This window comes from Pseudogymnoascus destructans, assembly GCF_001641265.1.
Source record: "Pseudogymnoascus destructans isolate 20631-21 unplaced genomic scaffold scaffold_34, whole genome shotgun sequence".
NCBI classification, from domain to species: Eukaryota; Fungi; Ascomycota; class Leotiomycetes; order Thelebolales; family Thelebolaceae; genus Pseudogymnoascus; species Pseudogymnoascus destructans.
In genome coordinates, this window is record NW_020167553.1 from 16576 (window position 1) to 40259 (window position 23684).

Genomic DNA, 23684 nt, shown 5'->3' on the forward strand with positions numbered 1-23684 from the left:
ATCAAGAAATCCCATTTTCAAAAAAAACAATTGTCTCCAGCTTTCATTTTGGTTTCTGAGGGTATTTTCTGTGATATGCTTGGGTAACTTCTGGAGAATTTTCAAAGCTCTCTGCAGTATACCATGTCTCATCTGGTGGATAGTTCTTCCAAGCTGCCTTGTAGAAAAGCTTCTTTCGAATAACTTTTGAGTCGAGGATTTCGTCCACTTCCCACTCCTCTTCGCCATTGACAATGACTGGAGGCTCTGGCTCCTGTTGCTGCCCTTCGATTGCATCATTCGAGTCAAGTCTTAATAGATTGGCATGAAATACTGGATGAATCTTCATGCTGTTTGGAAGTTTGAGCCGATATGCAACTTGCCCAATTCGCTCTAGAATTTCAAAAGGTCCCACTTGCTTGTGGTCTAGCTTCTTTGATGGCCTCTGTGTCTTTATATTTCGAGTTGAAAGCCATACTCTGTCTCCCACTTGATAGTGTGGTGCAGGTTTCCTTTTCTTGTTGGCGAAATGTTCCATTTTTGCTTGCGAGAGCGTGATTTCATCCTGCAGAAACTCCCAAACCTTTGCCATGGTCTGAGCTATGTTCTTGTGCTCTTGTTTGGCTTCGTGATATGCTTGCTGCTCTGTATCGAAGCTCATTCTTGGTTCATAGCCCTTGTTCGCAAAAAACGCACTTGTCTTGGTTGCATCTGATGGCAAACTGTTGGCAGCAAACTCCGCCATGCACAAGTATGAAACCCAATTGTCTTGAAGATAGTTCACATGAGCTCGCAAGTAGCGTTCGAGCTCTGCATTGAATCGCTCAGTCTGTCCATCTGTTTCTGGGTGGAAGGCAGTTGAAAGTTTGGCTGAAATTTTCCAAATTTTGCAGAGCAAACTCCAGACTTCTGCAATGAACTGAGGACCTCTGTCTGATATTATCGAGTTTGGTAGACCATGGTGCTTCCATACATGTCGAAGTAAGAGCTGTGCTGTAGCTTCTGCAGTAGTCCCTTCTTGCCCAGCGAAACACGGAATGAAATGTCTTTCTTTCGTCAACCTGCATGCAACAACCAAGATAGCATTGTTCCCTTCACAGAGTGGTAATCCTGTCACGAAATCCATTGATATATCCATCCATGGTCGACTGTCAATAGGGATTGGTTGTAGAAGTCCATTGTAGGAATCTCGAGATGGTTTCGATCTTCGACAACTATAGCAGTTTTTGATATATCGAATTATTGTTTTGTCCATGTTTGGCCAGTAATAGTGCTGTTTCATGACTCGCAGCATCTTTCCAGCTCCTGGATGTCCCATAGAAGGTTGTTCATGAACTTCTCTCAACAAGTCCACCTGAATGGTTTCTGGCACCCAAACTCGATTTTGATATTCTAGCATGCCGTTTTTGAGTTCGCAATAAGCCAATGCAACCTCTTTGCTTGTTCGATCACCATTCTCAAGCTTCTGTAGTGTAGCCTTGCAGAATTTGTCTTCCAGTTGAGACTTTTGGATTTTCTCAAGAATTGTCATTTCTCTGATATGAGTTTCCACTGGAGCTAGCTGAGCTGTTTGGCCTTGTTCTTTGAGTTTCTGAATGTCTGGATGTAGCCTCGAAGGTGGTAGCAACACCTGAAGCTGTTGCTTTTGTCGATCATCCTCATCATTGCCTTCTGGTCTGTCATCAGGCCTTTGAGTCAAAGCATCTGCTTTTCCATTTTGCTTCCCAGGCCTATAGATGATCTGGAAGTTGTATCGAGAGAGGAATTCGGCCCATCGAGCTTGTATTCTTGTCAGCTTCTTGGTGGACATGAAGTATTCCAAGCTTTTGTGATCAGACAAGACTTGGACTGGAAAATCTGTCCCTTCAAGTTCTGGTCTCCATGCTTCGAAACATCTGATGATTGCAAGCAATTCCTTGTCATATATCTCGTAATTGCATTCTGCAGGTGCTAGCTTTTTCGAGAAGTATGCCACTGGATGTAGAACCCCTTGATCATCTTTTTGTGACAAGACTCCTGATGAGATGAAGTCTGAGGAATCTGCTTCGACATAGGCTGTCTTGTTTCTATCGAAATGCCTCAAGACAGGAGCTTCTGTGACTGTTTGTTTCAACAGCTCAAATGCAGTTTGGCATGCATGAGTCCATTCGAATATCTGATCCTTTCTGGTAAGGTTCACCAATGGCCTCATGATGCTGGAGTAATTTCGGATGAACCTTTGATAGAAATTGCAGAATCCAATGAAAGCTTGCATATCCCTGAGCGATTTTGGAGTTCGCCATTCCAATATAGTAGAAACCTTTGCAGGGTCCATGCGAATGCCATTGACTCCCACGATGAGTCCTAGGAATTTGGTTTCTTGGACGAAAAACTCACATTTTGAGATATCTGCTTGCAGTCCAGCTTCTCGAAGCTTCTGTAGGACTTTCCTTATGTGCTCTGTATGCTCCGCTCGAGTAGCACTGTAGATAAGAATGTCATCCATGTATGCGGTGACGAATTGGTTGAGGTAATCCATGAGGGTTTCATTCATGTACCTCTGGAATGTTGCTGGACTATTTGTGAGTCCGAAGGGCATGACCTTGTATTTGTAGGATCCAAATCGAGTTCTGAATGTAGTGAGGTCTTCATCTTCTTCTGTCTGCATTCGAATTCGATTGAGGGCATGTCGAATGTCCAGTTTGGTGAGATATTTTGCTCCTATGACTTGGGCCAGCGTTTCATCAATGAGTGGTATGGGATATCGATCCTTTTTCGTTATGGCATTTAGCTTCCTGTAGTCAACACAGAATCGAAGACCACCACCTGGCTTTCTCACAAACATAATGGGTGAAGAGTATGGGGCTTTGCTTGCTTCAATGAACCCTTTTGGCAAGTGCTCGAAGACATATTCTTCGACCAAATCAAGTTCTTCCTTTGACATATTCCAGAGTGGTGCATATCCCAGCTTTGCATCACCTTCGAGTTCAATATGATGGTCTGAAGGTCGATGGGGAGGTAGCTTGTCTGCTGCCATTTTTGAAAAAAATCCAAAAATTCATGAAATTCCTTCGGAAGGATCAGTCGAGAGTCAATTTCTTCAGTTTTGGTCTTGTTCTTGTGCTCGATTATGTCCTTCATTGATATAGCAAAGACTTGAGCTCCTCTTTGCTTCATGAGCATTCGGAATGGTGCTGCGCCAATCATTGCTATGGTGCAAGGTTTTGGTTTTTCCACTTTCGGAGCAGGTTCCGGAGGAGGCATTTCTTTTGTCTTCTTGTTCCTTAATCCGCTGAATGTTCTGGTCGATGAGCATGCATTTCTTTGCAAACTCGTGAAGTGTAGTAGCTCCAACTTCAGCCACTAAGGCTTTCTGCATCTGTTGGTTGACTTTGAAGCGCAAGTCATCCAGCAAAGTTTCTTCAGAGTAATCAAGCTCTGTCGTGAGCCTTTGGAACTCAGCCCAGAACACTGAAAAGGTGTTGTTTCTCTGATACAGCTTTCGATACTCAGTTTGAGCTGTGTGCCTTCGATCAGGATCACTGAAGACTTTTTCCAAAAGTTCGAGAATTTCTTCTGCTGTCTGCAATTTGTTTGTAGAGTTTGGTCGAAGCCTTGGATTGACATGTCGAACTGCCAGTCCTCCCAGTCGACTCTGAATGTAGCTCATTTGTAAAGTCTGTGTTGGAAAATGATCAATGTTGGCTTCGAGCTTGAGGCGAATTTTCACAACCCAGTCTTCAAATGCTGGCTCTATCCCATCTGTGAGGATTGGAGGGTCTGGAATCCGAGCTGACAGTCGACTGTGAGAGTGGTGTCCTGGTTCATTCTTCAGAGCTTGTTGGGTTTGCTTTTCAAGATATTTCTGAATTGTTTGTTGCTCTGTGATTTGTTGCTCGTTGCTCTGGATCAGTTCCTGTAACTGGAGAATGGCATCATCCTTTTCAGCCAGTATCGAATTTGAGTCCTCTGCTAGGGCCAAATAGTCCCGAAGAATGTTCTTGTGCAAAGTCCATGCCATTTTCTGGTTGGCGACAGATAGTTTCTGGAATTCATCAAAGGTTTCAACATTCCATTCAGCCTTTTCATGTCGATTTGCAAGTATAAATTCATGTCTCTCTTGAGCTGTTTTGCCCAGAGTGTGAAGGAAGGTTTCGGATTTGAAATTAGGATCATGAAGTTCATTGGTTTGGTTTGCAGAGCTTGGAATTGATGCTCCTTCTGCCAGGGATTCCTGGTCTTGTTCTGGATCATTTCGAGCTGCCATTGCAGCTTTTTCTTCAGCTGTATAAGCCATAGCGAGTTGCTATTTCAATTTCGGTTTATATCGTCAAGTCAGACACATATTGCCAAAGGCCCTATTGTGCAGTTGTTGGCTGTAGGAGCCACTCGAGAGGAGCGCACTTCCCTCACAGTTATATCCTTGTCGAGGGAGCGTTGTAAAAGGTCTGACTTGCGAAGGTGGTGTGTGTGTGTTGAGCTGACTGTCGAAAGCCAACTTTGAGAGGTTGCCTCGAGATCGTCCTGGAATCGACTTCAGCCCACTCGAGCTGCAAGGCGCACTTGATATCGTAACAGGAAGTAGCATTACATAGAGCTATAGTCTCTATAAAGGTGCCTTGAGATGATAGAACCTCAACTGATAATAAGACGCACTTTGCACACATTGTAGAAGAGCCTTACCTACACCGATATTAGGTTTTAACACTCTCTAGTATTATACAACACCTTATACCTATAAAATCACGTAGAGTTGTAGAGCAAGCTCTATGGTCAGATATCATTATTCCTACTTCTACAAGCGCATGGGTTGTAATATCATGTTAATGTAAGGGTCAATGTAGTACAAAGAGGTGCTGTTGTTATAAGGAAGCTAAGGAGTGTAGTATACACTGCCATAATGACGACCATGACTGTGGCAATTTATCAGGTCTAGCTACTCGTACAGAAATAGTTCTAGCTAAGAGGCCTCGTCGGAAACGAGCACGGGCAGACACAGCAGGAAACGTAGCTATATAGATCAATTGATTACTCCTACTTCTAGTTGGGCCGGCTAGTTCATGAACCAGCTCAGTTCACGGTTGGGCTGGAACAAATACGTTACCAGTTTAGTATAGTGTTATAGAGTTGGGTACTTGGGAAGGCTGTGTAAGGTTGGTGGGGTAATATTTTAGAGAACAGTCTATATCCATAGGCCACTCCGGATCCGCCCTCTTAAACGCCGACAAGCACGTCTCCGTCTCATACTTCCCCGTACCAAGAAACTCCCAAATACAATCCACCTGCCCGTTATCCTCGCCCGCGACCCCACGAAACCGCCCATACCCGGGATCTCCGACGAGGGGAAGGAGGCGGCCCAGACCGCCTAGCGGATGCTCCATTCATACGCGTAGGCGGCCTGGCCGTTCTGGATCCCGACGATGATGGGCGGCGAGGTGGGGTTGCTGTCGTAGGTTGCGTTGAGGGGGAAGAGGAGGTCGGTTTCGATGGTTGCTGGGTAGGTTATGGAAGCGCTGGCGGCGAGGGTGAGGGGCGCCAGGGCGGCCCAGAAGGGGAGGGGGGGAGGCGGAGGATCATTGCGGCGGCGGGAATGGATGGGTAGGGTGCTGGGGAGGTGGAGAACTGGATTGAGAACTAAACTGGCTTGGTTGGAGCTGCTATTGAAGAGCATTTGCCCGATTTCAAGGATATATTTGGCAGTATACGTGGAATCCTACGTCTGTGGAATTCTGTTTCTACATTACGAAGGTTGACCGTCGGCCTTTTTCCAGAGGTCCGCGTTCCTACTATATACTTCCATCGTCGGTGTGAAGACCCCTGTCTTAGTCTTGGCAAGTGAGCATTCATGGTTCAGCTTGCGACTCCAGCACGTGATATAATTGTTGTAAACAATGATGCCGTACAAATACTGCCAAGGAGGTCGTGGCGTAAGGCACTCTCAAGGCAGATTAAGCGCTCCTAAGCAGCATCGATTAGGGGTTCGTATATACTGTATATACTGTTCCATTTCCGTACATACTACTCTATACCCCCTCTCTATCCCTCCCATGATACACAATCCCCTTTCCGTCGTCCCATCAAGATGGAGGTATATATTCTTCTCCATACATACAAGCAAAAAGTATACCACAATCGATCCTCCTCTCTTAATCGTACAAAAGTAGTAGTAGTAGACAAGAGTTAGGTAGGTAGCGGAAACAAAGAAAACAAAAAGCCGTAGCGTTGGTCGGATGATGATGGGCATCAAAATGTAAACCCCATCTCGCGATCGTATCTCGATCCATTCTAACCCCCCCAGCTTTCATAACTATATCCCTTCCCTAGGTGACGACGGAAATGAGCAACAAAAACTGTAGTGGGAGGAAACACTCCCATATGCACTTGGCTATGCAAAGACACCCCATATCGTCTCATTCGACACTTGCCGTACCGCCTTCCCCCGGCCGACCCATCAATACCACATCCCAAAAAACAAAGAAGAGAGATACTGCTCAAGCAGGCGGCTGACTCAACAACCCCTGCCCCCCCGACCCACTCGACGTAGTCTTCTCGCTCTCATTCAGCGTCGCCCTCTCAAACGCCGCCGTCCACCTCGCGCACAGCGGATCAACATGCATGGTCCACAGATTGGCGAGAAAGTACAGCAGCACGAAGAAGAGAGGGATGAAAACCGTCATGTACACGTACCCGCCGTGTTTCAATCCCGGGCCGTTCACTAGCGTCATCTCACCATCGACCTCCTTCTCGACCTTCGCCGGGATCGATACGCCGTACATGCACCATGTTAAAACAGTGCGGATCAAAGTGCCGTGGATGAGGTAGACGGCGAAGGAGTTCTTTCCCAGCCATAACAGGTACTTGCTGCTCAAGACGTATTTGAGGGTGGGAGACAGGAAGATGGCGACGCAGATGAAGTCCATTCCGAGGCCGGTGTAGAAGCGCGCGGTGTCCTGCTTCATGAGGAGGATGTAGGTGGAGAGGTCTTGGAGCTGCTGCGACCAGTTGGACCATTCGGCGTGGTGTTCGGGGTAGGAGGCGATCCAGAGACCAATGAGCATTAGGAGGGGGGGGAGGAAGCGGCGGATCCAGATGCGCGCGTTGATGAAGTCGAGGGTGGGCTGGTGGTGGGAGAGGTCGGAGAGGAACATGCCGAAGAAGAATTGCATGCTGAATGTGACTGGGTTGTGTTAGCTGGCTGTGATTGTGGCCGTGGTGTTGACACCTGGAGCTTGAATTGGGGGAAACGCACCTTCGCCGGCCAAGAAGAAATACATGTAAAACGCCAGACTAGTCATCATCCTGTACTTCTGCTGCATATAGATCGTCCCAAAGATAAGCATATACACCATCATACTCCCCTTCAACAGCGGCTGCAGCGTCCACTGATTCGGATCATAATTATTCTGCAGCACAGTCCACGTCATCATGATCTCGCGGAACAGACTATGCACCGCCGCGCTAAACGGCCGACGATGCACCGGGCTCGTCGTAATCAACCAGTAACTATCCGTCGCCTCCGCAACATCATATGCCCCCAACTGGCTCAGCACCCACATAATACAAGTCGCGATCGTCGTCGGCAGAAAGAGCCGCGGGATTCTCCTGAATGCTGACTTGGCAACGCTCGTCAGGGCGCCGTCGATGTTGCCGGACTTGGACTGTCGGATCGGCTTGAGCGCGCACACGTAGCCGGTTACGAGGGCGAAGATGGCGATGCCGATGCGGCCCTGCACGAAGACGCGGATGATGGGCCATTGGAGGACGTAGGGGTGGTTGTCGGGGCTGCCGCCGGTGTTGGGGTAGAAGAGGATCTGGTCGAAGGTGCGCGCGAGATGGGTGATGACCACGGAGACAGAGGCGAGACCGCGGAGGCCCTTGGGGGGGAGGAGGGTTAGCTTGGGGCTTTTTCTGAGGATTGGGGGAGGGGATTGGGGGAGGTGGTGGTGGTGAGGCTGGGCCACGAGATCTTGTGAGAAGGCTGGGAGGATAGGATGGTGAATGGGGGACAGGAGAGATGTTGTTTGCTGGGAGTGAACATACATCAACCCATTTCACATTCTCGTACTTCACAACCATTATCCCTTATCCCCAGCGCAACACGTAAAAGAGAGACACAACGAACAGACGCCGAAGAAAGGTCGAAAGGAGAGGAAAGAAAGGGCAAAAAGGGACGACGTTTCGTAATCCCCAAGGTTCGAGTCGAGGTAGGTAGGTGAAAGTGTGGAGGCCGAAGGCTCGTCGTGGGTTCGCGGTGGTGGTGGAACGTACGTAGTCGCAGTCGATATATCCAGGAACCAACCGAGTCAGTCCGAATCCGGATTCAAGAAAAACGAGTGTGGGGGGTCTTCAAGCGACATTGTTAGTCGTGTTTAGATCATTTTTTTTTGGAAACAAGCATAAGGGGATGGGCCAAGTGGCAAATAGGTAGGGGCAGCCGCCAAGGGAAGCCAAGAAAATGCAATGGGGATGATAAAACGCACCGGCGCGGCGATAGCTGCTGTTGATATGTGGAGCGGCGAGTCGCGTGTGGTGCTGGGAGAGATGTCGTCGGTGAGGGGGGGAGGAGTGGGATTATGGATAAAAAGATGGTGCATAGATCCTTTGGAGTAGGATAAAGAGGTCATTGCGAGGCCATTCAGGGTAGAGAATGGGGGAATGGGGGAATGGCGGAGAGACTGGCGGCGGAGAGACTGGCGGCAGAGAGACTGGCGGCAGAAAGATTGGCGGCAGAGAGACTGGCGGCGGAGGAGAGGTCTAAGAGGGGACGATGGACATGACGGACATGACGGATATGACGGATATGACGGCGTGAGATGTATACTAGACCGTGCTAGGTTGCGTTAGACGACGTTAGACGACGTTAGACGAAGTTAGACGAAGTTAGACAAAGTTAGGCCCTGCTAGTGTTTAATTGTTTAATTGTATAACCCACATAGGACTGTTAAGGTTATTTCTCATAGGGCAGTTGCGAGTCTGTGGGGAGTCGGTGGGGAGTCGGTGGGGTGGGAAGAGCAGGGAGAAGCGACATGGGGAGTACAAGTCAGTGTACCCTAATTGTGTGGCGGGTTGGGTGGTGGTTAGTAGTGATTAGCTGTGTGCAAGAGGTATCGACCTTGTACACTTACTCTACGGAGTAAAAGACACTCTACGTAAAAGCCGCTAGTGGAGATTGCGGTTAGTGCGCCGCGTATGGACTTACGTATGGTCCTCTATAACAGGTGCCGAAAACGCAGTTGCCGAAAACGCCACTAGCATGGTTTGTTTTGCTGGCTGGTTTGAGGCGATGGCGACAACTATCCCCATCGTACAGTATCACCGTCCTCATCCAGCTTCACACACACACAGACAACACACCCAGATATAGCAGGACAAACAACACACGAACTTACACAACCCCCAGACCAGCAATCCCGATCTCCCCTCATCCTCCCCTCAATCCTCCCCTCAATCCTCCCCTCAATCCTCCCCTCAATCCTCCCCTCAATCCTCCCCTCAATCCTCCCCTCAATCCTCCCCTCCCCTCAATCCCCCCCTAAACCCCCCCCCCAATCCCCCCCTAATCCCCCCTAACCCCCCCCTAATCCCCCCCTAACCCCCCCCCCAAATCCCCCCCAATCCCACCCTCAATCCCCCATCCTACAACGACTCGGCCCGATACAATCAATATCCCATCTACCCCCGCGCAAAACAGGTCACAAACACACCCCCCACACCCGTCGTCCGAGGCGCCCGCCACGCACCAACACGTGGCAGCCGGTGGCTTGCGCTGGGGGCGCACTGCCGGGCCGTGGTGTGGCTTGACCCGCGTGCGCCGTTGCGGGGGCGGGATGGAGGTGCTGATGTTGGGTCTGTCGGTGCGTTGGTGGGGGTATGAGATTTCTCGTATTGGATGGGATAATGAGGGTTTCTGGTAATTATGGGGGTGGTGTGGTGTTACAAGGCTTGCTTGGAGATAACAACGTACATGCAACGTCAGTCGTGGCGTACTTGGGCGTGTGGCGTGCTTGACCTAACGCGAACCCCACCACCAAACTAAATGATAACTGACACAACAATGGTACGTCGAAGAAGCCCAAAAGCGCAAGAAGTTGATATCCGCGTAGCAGAGGCAGTATTAGGCGTCCAGTCTGGCAAATATAATTCTTCTTATGCAGCTGCAAAAGCGTTAGGTCTCTGTAAGAATACTGTTGCTAACCGCGTCCAAGGAATGCCTTCACGGACAGAAGCGCGACAGAAACAACAACTCCTCCCGAAAAACCAAGAAGCAACGTTATTAAAGTGGATAAAGGTCCTTACGAAAGGTGGATACGCGCCTAGTCACCACATATTACGGGAGGTTGCAGATGAGGTCCATCTAAACCACTGCCGCGTTTTCGAACATCACAAACACTCTGACGCGTTTCGAAGATCACAAAACTCTGATGCGTTTCGAAGATCACAAACACTCTGACGCGTTTCGAAGATCACAAACACTCTGACGCGTTTTCAAAGATCACAAACACTCTGACGACGAGCACACCCACGAACATATTCCGAACTTTGTGCTTTAGATAGGATTGGGTTCCACGCTTTATTAAACGACATCCACACCTACAAGTCCGACTAGGAAGAAGAATCGAATCATAAAGGATGAACAGAGTTACAAAAGAAGTGTTAGTGGGGCGGTTCGACGCGTACAAGGACCTTGTGACGCGTCTGAAAACCAAAGAACATAACGTGTATAGTATGGATAAGACGGGGTATTGAAGGCTACTACGCATGTTTGAGCTACGTAAGAAAGCAGGTGTCGGACATGACTAACGTCTTCTTATATATGATGGCCATGACAGTCATATAAGCGGGAGTTTCATATCGCATTGTATGCAGAATCGCATATCGCATGTGCTACAACCGCTTGATTTTACGGTGTTTAGGCCACTGAAAAAGCAGTTGACGGCCGCACTCTTACATCTTAATAAAGCACAACTTACACGCATACAAAAGGCAATCACAACAACAAACTCAACAACCACAACTTCAAATACCTCACTTACCTCTTGGGCAAGACTGGGTGCCACGATTTATTCAAAGGCATCCTACCCTACGCGTTAAGTTAGGACGGAGGGTTGAAGCACAAAGGATGAACAGGGTTACAAAGCAGGTGTTGAAGGCGTGGTTTGACATGTACAAGAGCCTTGTAACAGAGCAAAAAATCGAAAACTACAACACCTACAACATGGATGAGACTGGGTTTTCAATTGGAACAATGCAATCTACACAAATTATAGGGCAAAAACTCCATATACCCAGTAAAACAATAAATAAATTCTATAACGTGGTTTATCAGTACGTCGGACATATCAGTACCTCGGACACTTTTCCCGAATTTCCTACCCTCTAACTTCACAACGCGTTTTTTCCACCTTTTATTATGTCAGTGATTACCCAAGAAGCAAAAATCATTCTAGCTATCGAGGCTATCCGAACATCAAAAAATCTAAGTCGTCGGAAGGCTGCTAAGCTCTATGAAGTACCTCATTCTACACTCTGCGACAGAATGAACGGCCGAACTACTGTCTACAAACGCCGGCCTGCAATGATGAAATTAACTATACTAGAAGAGGAGGTGGTTATTCGGAATATACTTGATATGGATTCAAGAGGATTTGCACCCCGGCTTGCTGGTGTAGAAGATATGGCAAATTTTATACTCGAGTCGCGTGGAGGGAGGCGCGTCGGGAAGCTCTGGGCCCACCGATTTGTACAACGACGTCCAGAATTAAAGACGCGTTTTAATCGCGTTTACGACTTCCAAAGGGCCTTGTGCGAAGATCCTGAACTAATTGGCGCGTGGTTTCGACTAGTGGAAAATATGAGGGCAAAATATGGTGTTTTGGACTGCGACTTCTATAACTTTGACGAAACTGGGTTTATGATGGGTGTGATTTGCCCTGCAATGGTTGTTACCCGTGCAGATCGACTTGGCAGAGGTAAGGCAGTTCAGCCAGGGAATCGGGAATGGGCTACAGCGATTGCTTGTATCAACAGTGACGGCTGGAGTATTCCTCCATTTTTGGTAGTTAAAGGCAAGAATCATCTTGCAAATTGGTATACAGACGGCGGCCTTCCACACAACTGGGTTGTTAAACCGACAAGCAATGGATGGACAAACAATGAGACGGGTCTAGAATGGTTGAAACACTTCGACAAACATACTGCTGTTCGTGCAAGGGGTCCATATCGAATGCTGGTGTTAGACGGGCACGAGAGTCATGAATCGGCCGAGTTCCAAGAGTACTGCAAGGCACACAACATTATAACTCTTGGACTACCTCCCCACTCGTCTCATTTAACTCAGCCACTTGATGTCGGGTGCTTTAGTGTGTTGAAGCGGGCATATGGTCGGCAGATTGAGACCTTCATTAAGGCTCATATCAACCACATTACCAAGGTCGAGTTCTTTCTCGCCTTTAGAGCAGCATATCTGGAATCCATGACAGCCCAAAACGCCCAGTCCGGGTTCCGCGGAGCTGGCTTAGTGCCTTTCGACCCGCAAGCAGTGCTTTCAAAGCTTGACGTGAGGTTACGGACTCCAACTCCCTCTAGACCCTCTACTGCCAACACCAACCCTTGGGTCTCCCAGACCCCTTCCAACCCAACTGAAGCTCTTTCACAAACAACCCTCGTTCGAAATCGAATTGCCCGTCACCAAGGAAGCTCGCCAACTCCACTCTTCGGGACAGTTATTGCATTGGCAAAGGGTACGGAGCGACTAGCACATGAGAACACCCTTCTGTCTGCTGAGGTACGTACCCTTCGAGCAGCCAACGAAGCCCTTAGCAAACGCCGCAGGGCTAAAAAGGCTCGTGTCCGTGAAGGAGGTGCACTTATAGTAGAGGATGCACAGGCTATTATCGCACAGAAGGATGTGGATGAGCAGGTACGACGCGACGTACGTGCTGTTGGGGGTAGTCACAAGGAGGGGCAACCGTCTAGGCGATGCTGTGGGATCTGTGGAAAAGCTGGTCATAATGCGCGAACTTGTCAAGAAGCTATAGATATGTCTAGTTCATCTGATTCCGCTTAGTTATAGTTAATTTAATATGTTATGGTTGATTTATTGATATTCAAAGTAGAATGCCAATGAAAAGTGTCCGAGGTACTGATATGTCCGACGTACTGATAAACCACGTTATACCCAGTTCCATCCCACGTGACCCCCCCCCCCAAAACCCAATCCAGAAACCCCCGTGTTCTCATATGAGAACAGCCGTAAACCCCCCCGTAAACCCCTCCTGTTCTGAAATGAGAACAGGTCAATTATGAGGCCTGCAGCAAGTCCTGGCATTGTGCCCAGGCTCACCGCAGGTGCCGCAGCGTGTACGGACTAAGTCCGGCATGGCGGCAACGACTGCCCCAAGCGGCAGAAGTCCTCCATGATCCCGGCGAGCCCGGCGTCCTCGAGGACGCCGGGCATCCTCCTGCTGAACCCTCTCTTTTCGCAGTCGGCCTCGGGGGATTCGGGTGACCGGAGGGTCACAAACTCCTCCCGAGGCGTTAAGGTCAGGGTCTACGAGAAGACCCTCGACAGAGATTGGAGGCAGAGGCAGTTGATACTGCCTCTGCCAACTTCCAGCAGACAGTGCTGCTGGAAGAAAGGGAGTCAATTGACTCCCTTGTCGAAAGATAAGAGTCATGGCGTGCCTTGTGGGCACGCCATTCTCTTGGTATCAACGGAAAGAACAAGTTCTTGCCGTCAGGTCAACAAGGTAGATCCTGCCATCTGGCTGGACTACCCGTGCCTCTGTCGGAGAGGACATTTGGAGCCCATTACAACGGGCCCAGTTCCTCCCCTCCTCCACCAACCCAGTGATAAGAGGAGGCCATTGCCCTTTGGCAATGGCCTCCTCAGCCAAAAGAGAACGCTCGGCACGCTGGGCCATCACCCAGTGCCAGAGCGCATCGAGAAGCTCCACGATTGGGAGCTCTAGATCCGAGCGGATGAGCTTGTTGAAGCTCTCCGCGATATTTGAAGTATCGTGGCCGTATCGACAGCCACGAAACTTCGCTAGAGCTTACTGTTCAGGCTTGGCACTACAAAGGTATGCCGATGCTTCGGGCTTTGACGCTCGAAGCTCTTTTAAATGCTTGTTGAATTGAGCTACAGTTGTGGCTTGGGCAATCTTCTAGAAGAGGGGCAGAAGGCCCTTCCCAAACCGCTCTGAGAAGTTCTCAGAGAGGTGGCGACAGCAATGAGCTATCGCCACCTGCGGAGAGAGAGTTCTCTCTGCAACAAGAAGCCCCTTGTCTCTATCAGAGACAAGGGTGCTTGGCTCGCTCACGAGCTCTGGGAGGGACCACTTGAGGTGGTTCAAAAACCACTCCCAAGAGTCCGCGTTCTCTGACTCAGCCACTGCCCAAGCAAGTGGCACAATGTGGCCGTTGGCATCAATGCCAACAGCCACAATATGAGTCAGGATGAAACGGGCCTTCAAGAAGGTCCCGTCCACTGCAACAAGCCGGCAGGAGGCTTGGAACGTGGCCCTGCTTTTTGCAGGGCACACAAAGATCCGTTGGAATCGGTTGTGTCGATCTCGAATGAGATCGACATAAACTCCTGGAGCAGATGCTTCCAGGAGGCGCTTGTACGAAGGCAATAGCTGAAAGCTATGCCTCTGCACTCCGATATCCCCTATGAGAAGGCGTAGCAAAGACTGCTGCACCCTCCCGTAGAGTATCTCCTCCGCGAATCGAACGCGGAGGAGCTCCACAATCTCCCGTGGCGTGGTCTTTTTGGACACCCGTAGGTGTTGCGAGACCACGCCGTCTAGCCATTCTCCTTTAGAGGAGGAGGCAAACTTCCGTTGCCCCCTCCCCACGCAAGTGTGTGTCCCCCAAACAACGACGAGCTTCCATTGCTCGTCGTTGGGGATGGCCCGGACACGCCAGGCGCAGCCCTCCTCGGGACAAACAGCGGTTGCCCCGTCTTTGTCCCTCCTCTGGAGCCGCCAGGAGAACTTCTCCTTGACGGCCCAGTCGTCCAGGGCGTGGGACCAAGCGTCCAAGTCGAGGAACTCGCTGCCGTCGACAGGAACAGCGAGTTCAGCCAGCGAGGCCATCGTGGGAGGTGGGGGCAGGGTGGAGGAGGTTGCCTCGTGCAAGGGCTTCTGTGGGGGGTTTCGAGGGGGTTGGAGGGAGGGAGCCTAGGAGGGGGTCAGCGGGGTTCTTCGGTGGAGGGGAGGAAGGGAAGGGGGGGAAGGATTGGGGGTCTCAATTGACCCCCAACTTACCGTGCGTATGAGCTGGCATATTGCCAGCTCAATTGCTTCAAAAAGGCTGTATGAGAGCACGTACTCTCAATTGAGAGTACGTGCTCTCATTGGCTCGTTAACCTTTCCAAAAGGGGGTTGGCGGGCGACTGGGTAGATGGAGTTTTATTACCCATTTACTGGGTATATGGAGTTTTTGCCCCAAATTATAATGTAGGTCGTGGCCATACCGGGGCTATGGCCATACCAGGAATCTGGCAACCACCACCAAATTGACAGTCATGTGACTAAAATTAAAACCTTAATAACTTTTGTAGCAGTGCTTATAAAGCTTAACCCTCATCTGTTCCTACTCTTTATCTACCTATACACTATAGGTAAACTCGTTAGAGTGTAAGTGTCATACTGACATTCGTTGCACTCAGTTTGCTATCAAACTTGGAAATCTCCTCCTCAAACCTACAAGTCACTATACATATTTTGGCTTATCACACCAACAACAAGAGCAATACTACTCAACGATTGCTACAACCATCTATGATTCATTACACGTCATCGCTCCTTAGTTACTGGGCCGATATTACCACATAGCATATCTCTACAACCCTCTATGATTCATTACATGACATCACTCATACTACCACATGACATATCTCTACCAACTAGAGGCCTAGGAGCATGAACGATAGCTCTAAAAGCTCCTACGAACCTCTATGATTCATTACATGTCATCGCTCTTTAGTTACCCACAAGATTGGTTAAGTTATGACATAATTTGTCTATGACATAATTTGTCTATGACATAATTTGTCTATAGGGGTACTCTGACCTTGGACCTCCTTTTACTTCCTATAGGCTACGAACCTAAGAGATGGTTCTATGGGATTCTCTTACGTCGACTACAGTTACCAAGCCTGGTTAGTCATGGAAAGTCTTGGAAAATGAGAGAACTACACTCCTTTAGCATAAATAGGATTGCCCTTTCCTTAAGAAAGGGCAAGCAGACAATACAGTAAATCGACTATCACATACTTCCACGTCTTTTCCAAGCTTCCAAGCATTCATCTTGTTACTCCTTGTTTCTGAAAAGTCAGTGAGGTGTTAACCTCTGACTTACCCCTGAGTTCCCAGACTCAACATTTGTTGCAACTTGTCTGAACCACTTCACTATATCACACACCTGATTGCTGCGTTGTGGAATAGTCTAAGCTACAACCCTTTGGCTCTGTTTCCTAAGACAGTGTGTTGTCTTAGTAAATTCATCCCTTCCTTGGGTGGCTAGATTCTCACATCTGGTGCACCCACCATTACACCTTTGCCCTTATTGTTATAGGTCATGTTTTCAATCTACGTAACTACCGACTGGATTTCTTAAGTACTCATCATAATAACTCCTTTTAATGCTACTCTCTTGCCACGCTTATTAGCTCTACGTATAGATAGAACACTTTGGGTATCTTGTAGCTCCTTAAGTAATAATGTGTTTTGCGTCCTCAAAGTTTCAGCAGTATGTGTAAGTCATGGGATATATTTGCGTGTTAGAGAGTCAAGCACATTTTGAGCTTGCAACATCAAATTAACAGCTGCATTTGAGCTACGCAATTCTGTACCGCTTGGTAGAGAGCTAAGGAGCAATGAGTGATGGTTTGGTGTTTGCAGAGGTGGTGTAGTAGCGTTTGTTGAGGTTATAGAAGAGCGGATGTGTAAAGTTAGTAAGTGTTTATATGCACTATTTTCTTTGTAGGGTCGAATGTGGCTAAGATAGGTGCTTCTGTGAACTTCGTCTTAAGTTCTTAGAAAGCAGCTTCTGCCTTGTCTGTCCATTCGAACGTGAGGTCTTTCCTTGTAAGCTCTGTAAGTAGTTGAGTGACTTTAGAATATCCTATAATAAACCTTTGGTAGAAGTTGGCAAAACCTAAGAAGGCTTGTACTTCTTTAACTGTGGTTGGTGTTAGCCATTCTAACACTGTTGTGACCTTTGCTTGGTCCATTTTGATGCTTTGAATGGATAAATACCCGCTCCTAACCATGCGCTTTGAATGTTGTATTGTGATATTGCTCATACACTTGCTTTGTAGTACATTTCTATTCATTCTACCTTTTGTATATGCCTTACTCTAACTTGTGAAAGTTGGTCTGTCTCATTTGCAAGTCCAGTCTTTAATGGCCTAAACACTTCAACATCAAGAGGGTAAAGGATATGTGAACAATGAGGTGGAAGTATAAGAAGATTGATGTTATGTCGCATGCAATGAGCAATAAAGTTTGCAGAAATATGACTGTCATGGCCATCTGCAATCAAAAGCCGTGGTTTGCCATCTGTAATTTTATAGGTTTTAGGCTCAAAAACTTGTTGTAACCACTGTAATCCATGAACGTTTGACGTCCAACCTTTCATACTTGCTAAGAATTGCCAGTCATAAACGTGTGGATTTGTAGACCAAGTGCTGTCGATAGTTGTAGCTTTGAAAATCACAAGTGGTGGCAAAACATGTGTTGCAGGAATTGTAGGAGTGGCATCATAGGACTAGCGCAGGATTGGCGTAGCCGGAGCCCTGAGCGGCCCCACCAAAATAGTTCTTAGATTACCTCTGTTACGATTACAGCTCACAGCTTGTCACAGCTTGTTACGGTTGTTACAGTTGTTACGGTAGTTACGGTTGTTACAGTTATTACAGTTATTACAGTTGTTATGGGGATTACGGGTGTAGCCTTAGCCACAAGGTTACAACCGCTAAGCAGACAACTGTATGTTATGAGGAATAGCCTCACCTTCCTTCCTTCTTCTTCTTCTTCTCTCTTTAGATTCAATCTAGATTACTTTTCCTGGACTAGCATCATGACCTCTATGACCATCGTAACAACCTCAACTGTAGACTCTTAGAACTTCAATCAATCAACAACTTGTCTACCAATCAACACTTCCAAACCTCCAGTGACTATGTGTTACAACATGTTTATCTACAGAGATGCACTTAATGATCGACACCTATTCTTGACGGCTAGGAACAACTTTCTAATGCGTACATATAGTAGCATCAACTACTACACAGTTCGTTTGGCTTGTACCAATCCCAAAACCCGATTCATCCATGTTATAGATGTTACAGAACATGTAGTTCTGTTCTTGCGACTTTGCTTGCAACACTACAAACCAATGTTCAAGTGCTTCGAATGTTGCTTCTTGATGTCTTGCAGACTCGATTTGTCGAGTAGTAATTGTAGCAAGCTCTATATAACATTGAATAAAGTGTTAGATTTATTCTTTGCCAATTGGTAGGTATCATACAATTTGAGATGACGTGTTGTTAACGCATTGCACTCTTTGAATCCTGATTTCTTCTGCTAATTCCTTTATTAGCTGGTGTCTAATAGGGCGTCCTATCAATGAGAATTGGCAAATCCACTTAACTAAGGTACTCTTGTCATACTGACATTCGTTGCACTCAGTTTGCTATCAAACTTGGAAATCTCCTCCTCAAACCTACAAGTCACTATACATATTTTGGCTTATCACACCAACAACAAGAGCAATACTACTCAACGATTGCTACAACCATCTATGATTCATTACACGTCATCGCTCCTTAGTTACTGGGCCGATATTACCACATAGCATATCTCTACAACCCTCTATGATTCATTACATGACATCACTCATACTACCACATGACATATCTCTACCAACTAGAGGCCTAGGAGCATGAACGATAGCTCTAAAAGCTCCTACGAACCTCTATGATTCATTACATGTCATCGCTCTTTAGTTACCCACAAGATTGGTTAAGTTATGACATAATTTGTCTATGACATAATTTGTCTATGACATAATTTGTCTATAGGGGTACTCTGACCTTGGACCTCCTTTTACTTCCTATAGGCTACGAACCTAAGAGATGGTTCTATGGGATTCTCTTACGTCGACTACAGTTACCAAGCCTGGTTAGTCATGGAAAGTCTTGGAAAATGAGAGAACTACACTCCTTTAGCATAAATAGGATTGCCCTTTCCTTAAGAAAGGGCAAGCAGACAATACAGTAAATCGACTATCACATACTTCCACGTCTTTTCCAAGCTTCCAAGCATTCATCTTGTTACTCCTTGTTTCTGAAAAGTCAGTGAGGTGTTAACCTCTGACTTACCCCTGAGTTCCCAGACTCAACATTTGTTGCAACTTGTCTGAACCACTTCACTACATCACACACCTGATTGCTGCATTGTGGAATAGTCTAAGCTACGACCCTTTGGCTCTGTTTTCTAAGACAGTGTGTTGTCTTAGTAAATTCATCCCTTCCTTGGGTGGCTAGATTCTCACATCTGGTGCACCCACCATTACAACTCTCTTCAACTATAGATAAAAGTTGTTGGTTTTGTCATGCTTGCACTCGAGAATAGCCTCCTAACACACGATGTGTCAAAGTCATCTGATTAACTTGAAAGTGTTCTGCAGTGTTACGATTACAGCTAACAGCTTGTTACGGTTATTATGGTTGTTATAGGTATATAGGGGATTATAGGTGCAGCCTTAGCCAGTAAGGTTACAACCGCTAAGCGGGCAACTGTATATTACAAGGAATAGCCTCACCTTCCTTTTTTCTTCTTCTTCTTCTCTCTTTAGATTCAATCTCCTCTATGACCATCGTAACATAAGATTAAATCTCTCCTTTCTTTTGTTCTCTAAGCCTGAACCTTGATACTGAAATTCGAATTCCCTTCTTTGGAAACCCTACAACCATATCCTAAAGTCAATTCTAGAACACCACAGAACACACTAGAACACCACAGACTTTATAGAACAGCCTCCGTTTTACAGCCTATATCATCTAGAATCGTAAGCTGGATAGTTCTAACTCTAGCAGCCTAAGAATTTTGATAGTCAGCTCCTGGCTCTCATTAACAGTGTAGCTCTTAAATATAGAGCGATCATGCATCATATAGTGGCTAGCGCCAGAATCGAGTATCTAGTTAGGCTGTTTAGTAGCTCCGATCGACACGAAAGCTGTGATTAGGGTGACGGCTTCCTTTTTCTAGTTAGTGATGAGCTTTTTGATATTTTGACCTAACGAGCCTTCACTACCAGCCTTAGAACTCCACAATCAATGGAGCTATGACATTGGCGATTAGGACATCTTAGAGCTGCAAATATCGTTCGCATAGCAGATGCAACGATGGGAATCACCCTTTGAAACCCCCATAAGGATCATTTGACAAGAACCACAACTAAAGCTTAGAAAAAGGGGCTTTGCTGCTCCTGCACCATAGCTAAATCGCTTAAGACCCAGTCTAAAAAACCACAGGCTTAAGCAAAACATCCTTTCGATCAAATCCATATCGATGTGATTGGCCTAATTACTCTACAATAAGGCATCATCAAAACTAACGATTGCACTAGAGCCTAATATGCAAGACCGCTCTAGAAAAAAGGCAACACCTATATAGCGATCATCGAATTCTGCGAACTTATAAATACCTAATATAGGCACTATCTAAAGGCCTTCATGGATGGGAATATGGTAGGGGAGCCCTTATAACGTACTGCGCAAAAAAGGGGGTCATGATTGAATACATAGTCCTATACACCCCTAAGCAAGACGGAGTCTCTAAATGATCAAACAGGACTGTCATTGATAAAACCAGGACGATTATTATAGATAATCACCCTAAAGGCCTCTCTTAGCATTGCCAAGATCAACGATGATAGATTGAAGGCCTTATGGCTAGAGATTATGAGAACGGCTGTGTACATCATGAACAGAACTGCTACTTAGGGCACTAGAATCACCCCTTTTGAAGCCATAAGTGCATTTAAAGGGCGGCCTACAAAGCCAGACATGGCCCATCTATGAGTTATAATCAAGGCATATTATCACTTACACAAAGAAAAAAGAACCTAGAGCGCTAAATTCAGCGCTAGAGCTTGCATGGAAATACTCGTCAGATACGAAGGCAATTCCATTTATAGGATCTATGACCTAGAAAAAGGAGTCATTCGATCATCTGCTGTAGTCTTTAAAGAAGTTGAAACACTATCAGATGACATTAGGATCACCATTGAAACGATCGATGCTGATCTATCTGATACTCTTATATTTGAGAAAAAAGAAGACCCTTCTACATTAGGGGCGACTCCTAGCAATGGCGATGCAGAGACCTAAGCTCCTAGTAATGATAATTCGAGGAGCCAAACCCCTAAAGCCCTTGGCAAAGAGCTTCATTGACAACTCCATAGGCTAATAATGCCTGCAACAAATGCCTAACGAGGGGCAGACAAAACGGTCAATCAATGCCTAGAGCGCATTCGACAGCTGCTAAAGCTCTAATGCAAAGGAAGCCTTGAAGGAAATTATCAGAGCTACTAGTCTCTCAATCAACAGCATTAGGCATTCCTCTATGAAAGCGTATCAGCTTTTAATGCTCATATATCACCTCGAAAAATCCTAGAACTAATGACCTACAAGCAGGCAATAGCAAGCCTAGAAAGCCATGACTAGCAAATAGCCATGGCAGTCGAATATGACGCCCTCATTGCTAACGATACATGGGACGAATTAGAGCCTCTTAAAGGCACTCATATTATTAAGGGGTGATGGGTCTTCACCATCAAATAGGTATCTAGAATCGTAGAGCGATTTAAAGCCTGCTAGGTAGCCAAAAGGCTTTGAGCAATTAAAAGGGGTCGACTACAATCAAACCTTTGTCTTAGTAGCTAAAAGTATAGCAATCCAGATCCTAATGGCACTCATAGCATATTATGATTGGGGTATTGAGCAAATGGATGCAGTCACAGCATTCCTAAATAGTCACCTCAAAGAAACTGTTTGGATCTATATGCCAGTTAGATATGAGAATGGCTCCTGTGCCTGCTGCCTTAAAAAAGGACTCTATTGTTTAAAACAAGCTGCGAGACTATGGGCTAGAAACGTTAGGAAGCTACTCTTAGAGCTTGGATATTACCCATTGCCAGAAGATGACTACATATATTAGCATCTCAAAAAAGGGGGTATTTGTTGCCACCTATGTCAACGATTTTCTCATATGTGACCTGATAACGATGCGATTCATTAGAGTTACACAAAGGCTTCACATTTTCATGTAAATTAGAAGAATTTGTTACGGTAAAGGGTTCAGCTACTAATAATTGTGTCGACATTGGGAAATGCCACAAACTCTGCAGTAGACCAAGGGATCTTGAGGGATTCCACACTTGTTACATCAATTCCGCTTGGTGGGACCACAAACCCACGATCCAGCATCTTGGCCTGCCACCTAAGTCATCTCTGACACTATCAAGGTTCGTCACTAGCAAGAGATTTTACATCTGCAGATAGTTGAACAGTTCAAATGTGTTACAGTACCTGGCCAGCTCCGGCTGGGTATACATATATAGAGGATTACAGGTGCAGCCTTAGCCACCAAGGTTACAACTGCTAAGCGGGCAACTGTATATTACGAGGAATAGCCTCACCTTCCTTTTTTCTTCTTCTTCTTCTCTCTTTAGATTTAATCTAGCTTACTTTTCCCAGACTAGCATCATGACCTCGGTGACCATCGTAACATGCAGTAGCGTTTAAGCTTGTAAACTGTCGATTCTGGTAAGCTATATAGCTTCAGCTATACGAGCTTCGTTCTCTTGAACCCGGATGCTCTTGCGTCTCGCCATGTTGTAGTTTACAAGTTTGAAGTTGCAAGGTGGGGGTTTTGGTGCTCATTACGCCATTGCGAACGTTACAGAATATAAACCAAAAATACAGTCATAAAGCAGTAGGGCCCAAAGTGATAATTTTGTAATGTATATTCTTATAATTAGAGCTATTCTAACTGCTATATATATTGTTATAGACTACGGGCTCTATTCCTATGCCTATTCGTAGCTTAGATCCTAAAACCCTTCTAGTTTAAGTCTGTTCCCTAGAGCTTCAGAGTCAAAGCTTTTAGGATCGGAAGATCTAGTATCTAGAGGATTACGAAACTAGCTAACACAGTTTCAGTATTAGGGCCCTCATCCCTATTTCTAGACTGAGGATTCAACATGCCCCTTTGGTCCTGAAGCTAGTGATTAGGAGCTCTAATCCTCTAGGCCGAGCTGCCTAAGGAATTCAGTGTAGCGAGCTCTAGAAAGGGGCTTCATTAGGCTGTTAACTGCAAGCTTCATGGTCTTAATATATAAGAAACCCAATTCTTTTTTCTTCAACTTTCTGTCTTAGGAAGTGATGCTTAACATCAATATGCTTCATTCGCTAGTGCAGCTCTAGATTTTCAGTCAGCACCAGACTTCCTTGGTTATCACCTTCAATCATGACCGGATTGAGGCCTTTGTTGTATTCTAGCTTTGAAGTAGGCTTCGAAGCCAGAGTGCTTCTCTTGTAGCATTTAAGAGGCTGTAGTATTCAGCTTTAGTGCTTGACAGTGCCACTGTCTTCTGCCATCTAGATTTCTAAGTGATAACTCCTCTGTAGAAGTAGAATAGAAACCTAGATG

General features: G+C 46.5%; 3 protein-coding genes across 3 annotated transcripts; 1 reads left to right on the top strand and 2 right to left on the bottom strand.

Annotated features, from left to right (window-relative positions):
- Nucleotides 1–4989: 4989 nt before the first annotated feature.
- VC83_09178 (uncharacterized protein) lies at nucleotides 4990–5629 on the bottom strand (the record flags this gene model as incomplete). The annotated part of the gene is made up of 1 exon (XM_024472623.1): nucleotides 4990–5629. One exon carries the CDS (start codon nucleotides 5627–5629, stop codon nucleotides 5324–5326), a length of 306 nt encoding a protein of 101 aa, XP_024319847.1. The 3' UTR covers nucleotides 4990–5323.
- A 192-nt stretch (nucleotides 5630–5821) lies between these two features.
- VC83_09179 (uncharacterized protein) lies at nucleotides 5822–8854 on the bottom strand. Its single transcript, XM_024472624.1, has 4 exons — nucleotides 8439–8854; nucleotides 7999–8302; nucleotides 7208–7832; nucleotides 5822–7135 (listed from the first exon to the last, which is right to left on the bottom strand). The coding sequence occupies exons 2-4, from the start codon at nucleotides 8032–8034 to the stop codon at nucleotides 6450–6452; spliced, it is 1347 nt and encodes a 448-aa protein (XP_024319848.1). The 5' UTR covers nucleotides 8035–8302; nucleotides 8439–8854; the 3' UTR covers nucleotides 5822–6449.
- Nucleotides 8855–9701: 847 nt separating this feature from the next.
- On the top strand, nucleotides 9702–10467 carry VC83_09180 (uncharacterized protein). Its single transcript, XM_024472625.1, has one exon. The coding sequence runs from the start codon at nucleotides 9995–9997 to the stop codon at nucleotides 10406–10408; it is 414 nt and encodes a 137-aa protein (XP_024319875.1). The 5' UTR covers nucleotides 9702–9994; the 3' UTR covers nucleotides 10409–10467.
- The last annotated feature ends 13217 nt before the right edge of the window (nucleotides 10468–23684 follow it).